The sequence below is a fragment of the Cydia amplana genome, chromosome 5 (genome assembly GCF_948474715.1).
Source record: "Cydia amplana chromosome 5, ilCydAmpl1.1, whole genome shotgun sequence".
NCBI lineage: Eukaryota > Metazoa > Arthropoda > Insecta > Lepidoptera > Tortricidae > Cydia > Cydia amplana.
Window position 1 is genome coordinate 15,652,129 of NC_086073.1, and position 3,242 is coordinate 15,655,370.

General features: G+C 37.2%; 1 protein-coding gene across 1 annotated transcript; it reads right to left on the reverse strand.

Moving 5' to 3' along the window:
* Window positions 1–795: 795 nt before the first annotated feature.
* Window positions 796–2,277, reverse strand: LOC134648508 (protein Wnt-4). The gene is made up of 2 exons (XM_063503030.1): window positions 1,977–2,277; window positions 796–1,772 (listed from the first exon to the last, which is right to left on the reverse strand). Exons 1-2 carry the CDS (start codon window positions 2,045–2,047, stop codon window positions 821–823), a joined length of 1,023 nt encoding a protein of 340 aa, XP_063359100.1. The 5' UTR covers window positions 2,048–2,277; the 3' UTR covers window positions 796–820.
* Between the last annotated feature and the right edge of the window lie 965 nt (window positions 2,278–3,242).

Consider the following 3,242-nt stretch of genomic DNA (forward strand, 5'->3'; position numbering starts at 1 on the left):
GAGTATAAAATAATTCGAAAAATATGGTTATTTCTAAGTTTTTTTCAAAAAACCGGTTCCGATCCCTGACCGTAGCTGAGGAGTTACGTTTCCCGATAAAACTTACTTATAAAATAAGTTTATTCATACAGATATAAAAAAATAAAAATAAATAAAAATAAAAAGATATAATAATGGTCTTTATTATAAAAGTTTAGAAATACAGATACCTACCTACTATAAAAAAGACACCTTACAGAAAATATTTAAACCTACTATGTACTATCACAGCTTATCACCCGGCACTCCCAGAACCTTGCAGGCTTTATCACAACCAGTCTTTCCTTAGAAGATATGACCTACGTCACCTACGGCTTACTCATCAGCAACTATACATTTTAAAAGCATAGAACTGAACTCTAAATTATATGTGTGGTTGAGCTTATATTAAATATGATAGATCTAGGTATTTTAAAGAATTTTATATACATATACCTACACCTACAACCTACAATTCTTAAGATACTTATTGGATTCGTTCTAGTAAACTATAGTTTACAGTTTTAATTAGGTATAAAACACAACGTGATCAATAAAGTAAAACATTTATATACTTTCGATTTTTTTTTGCTAGCCTATAATGGTGTCCCACTGCTGGGCAAAGGCCTCTCCCCTTATCTTCCACGACTTCCGACATAGCGCCTGCCAGTTACTGAGGAAGGTGTCTAGGTCGTCCCGCCATCTCCGTCTGGGCCTGCCGCGTCCGCGCTCTTCTTCTGGCATCCACTTAAATTCGATTAAATGCAAATTTTCTCACCATCATAATATCAGTAATTGCACTTTATTTACACGTATAAACATCCACGTCCTTGACACAAGTATCACACTTGACGATGCAGCAGTTCACCATCTTGCACCTGCACCTGGAGCTCACAGACTTCTTGGTCGTCAAGTACCCGCGCGCGCAGCACAACGTCGCGCAGTTGTCCCTGTCTCGACACACCCTGCCTCTCGTGCTCACACATAAATTAGGCGTCTTTTGAAGATACATCAAGTTGTTCTTATCAATATTCATTTTACGTCTTATTTTAGGCGCTATCGCTCTCTTTGTCGTGTAGTTAAGCAACTTCTTCTTCACGGCGTGGTGATAGTGCTTCTTAAGTACGCCCATAGCGGAGTTAAAAGGCCCCAACCTCTTCCAGCAGGTTTTAGTAGTGCATGATCCGGAAAAACCATGGCACTTGCAGACTTCTTTCATTTGCTCTCCGATGGAGTTGATACCTATAACGACATCTTGCTTGAGAATCTCGGCGATTTGGTCGATCCCTGCGTGTTTGAAGTCCAGAAAGTTCCTTGTGATCCGTTTCCCGTACTTGAAATCGTCGCCGCAACCGTTTCTCATCCATTCTGAGGCATTTTTTCGAAAATTTCCCTGGCAAGAACACCTTGTGAGGTCTCCAGAAGCACATCCTCTCGCTACTGCATGAGTTATAGAAGCTGCAGTGAGGGCATGTATAAAAGCAGTTTCTCTATAAATTTTGTTAAATATACTCTTCTTTTCTTTTCTATTAAATACTAGAGAGCAGTTCCATCGATCGTAGAAGAATGCTTCCTCGCAAGCTTGTATGGCTTGCGCCTGTGCCTTCGCCAGAATGCTAGTTAAACTGGCTTCCCTGCTGCACATTTTTACTTGTCGAGGCGAAGGTCTGATCAATTTGCATGATCCTGGATGTATCATTTGAGATCTGTCTTTGAATAATGCTTCTACTGTCTTTTGTAGTACTGGTTGAGATCTGTAATAACAAACACAACTTGAAACACAGGAAGATGATTTTTTCAATAAAATTACTTTGTAGGTTGCCTATACTAAAGCAATTCATTAAAACATACATGTGTAGTAATAAATTTTGTAAATGTTACAAAATTCTGTTTAATTTTGAAAAAATTATAATCAAACAGTGAACAAAGAAGCAAAATTTACATAATCAGAAACTTACCCTTCAACAACTCTGGTCGCCATAACGGAAACCGAAAACAGTAAAACCGTAAGCACACTATAACTAAACATGGTTCAAATCTATAAATCACATTGTTAACTAACAGTTGTTCCTAATTATTCCAATCACATCATGTCAGTGTTGGTCTGAATGCACTTTGACAATGAAGGATGGTAACGTCGATAGGTTATCGGGGCTAGGTGGGACCATTCTTAAAATGGTAATTGTAAACTTAGAAATCAGTGTTCATACATGTGCGGTGTGCAAATAATGCAACGGAATGTCTGCTATGGGAAAGAGGTACTCCCAGCTAATGTGATATTATGTTTTAAAAATTGTAAAAATAACTTAGGCGTAAGTAAGTACTTACGTACTGACACGCGTTGTTGAAGTTTAAACGATTTAATTACACTTTACTGTTTGTAGTGGTTACAAAACAAGAAGACAACATGTATTAAGCGTGTTCTAAAATAGGAATAAAACTTTTGCACTGAATAAAATAATAAGCCAAACTTACCTAATGACATCTAGAACTCGAAAAAAATGCTGAACTTAAGTGAAGTAACAAAGAAAAAAATTTGCACAATATCCTAAAACCGTTTTTGTAACAGGTAACTCATAGTTCACAACACAAGTGCCTGTTATTTCTTTCAGCGTGATTAGATTTATTTAAAAATGATTCATTCTTGTCACGACTTTCTGTCTCCTTGTTAAGAGAGTATAAACCTATATTATTATCCGTTCAAGATTTTTTTTATTGCTACATGTATTTTTGGAAACAGAAAAGCAAATTCCTATCCTCAAACGTATGTACAATACAATGTAATAGTTTTGAATAGTTTCCCTCAATATTTAAGGCCCTTCACATTTAAACCCGTCTGCATTCCAAATCGCATTTTAAACAACATTCAAGCCGAATCGTATCAAATGTAAATTTTCTATACTTAATCATGCACTGATTTATTCATTCACATGTCATGTATTAAGATGTAAATCAACACCTAGAGGATAGCCAAAGGGCACAAACCAAAGTCGTACTAAGTAATCATAGAAGAAGGGGTATAATCCTTAGGCGGGGGTGACAATGGACCGCCAGGTAGCTAGTAGAATGAACTAGAATGACAATTTCCGTCTGCTCGAGCGGGTAATTCCAGCGAGCATCGGAATTATACTCGTGCCTAGTCGAATTAGCACCAACGCCAGGTGCGCTAGCCAGCTAAAAGTAGAAAACTCTTATTAGATTTTCAAATGTTTTTGGACGCATTG

Bases quoted from the DNA above. Each gene is read 5' to 3' on its own strand.
- LOC134648508 (XM_063503030.1), bottom strand. From the start codon at position 2,047: ATGTTTAGTTATAGTGTGCTTACGGTTTTACTGTTTTCGGTTTCCGTT. The intron at 1,773-1,976 runs GTAAGTTTCTGA...TTGTTATTACAG, and splicing joins GCGACCAGAGTTGTTGAAGG to ATCTCAACCAGTACTACAAA.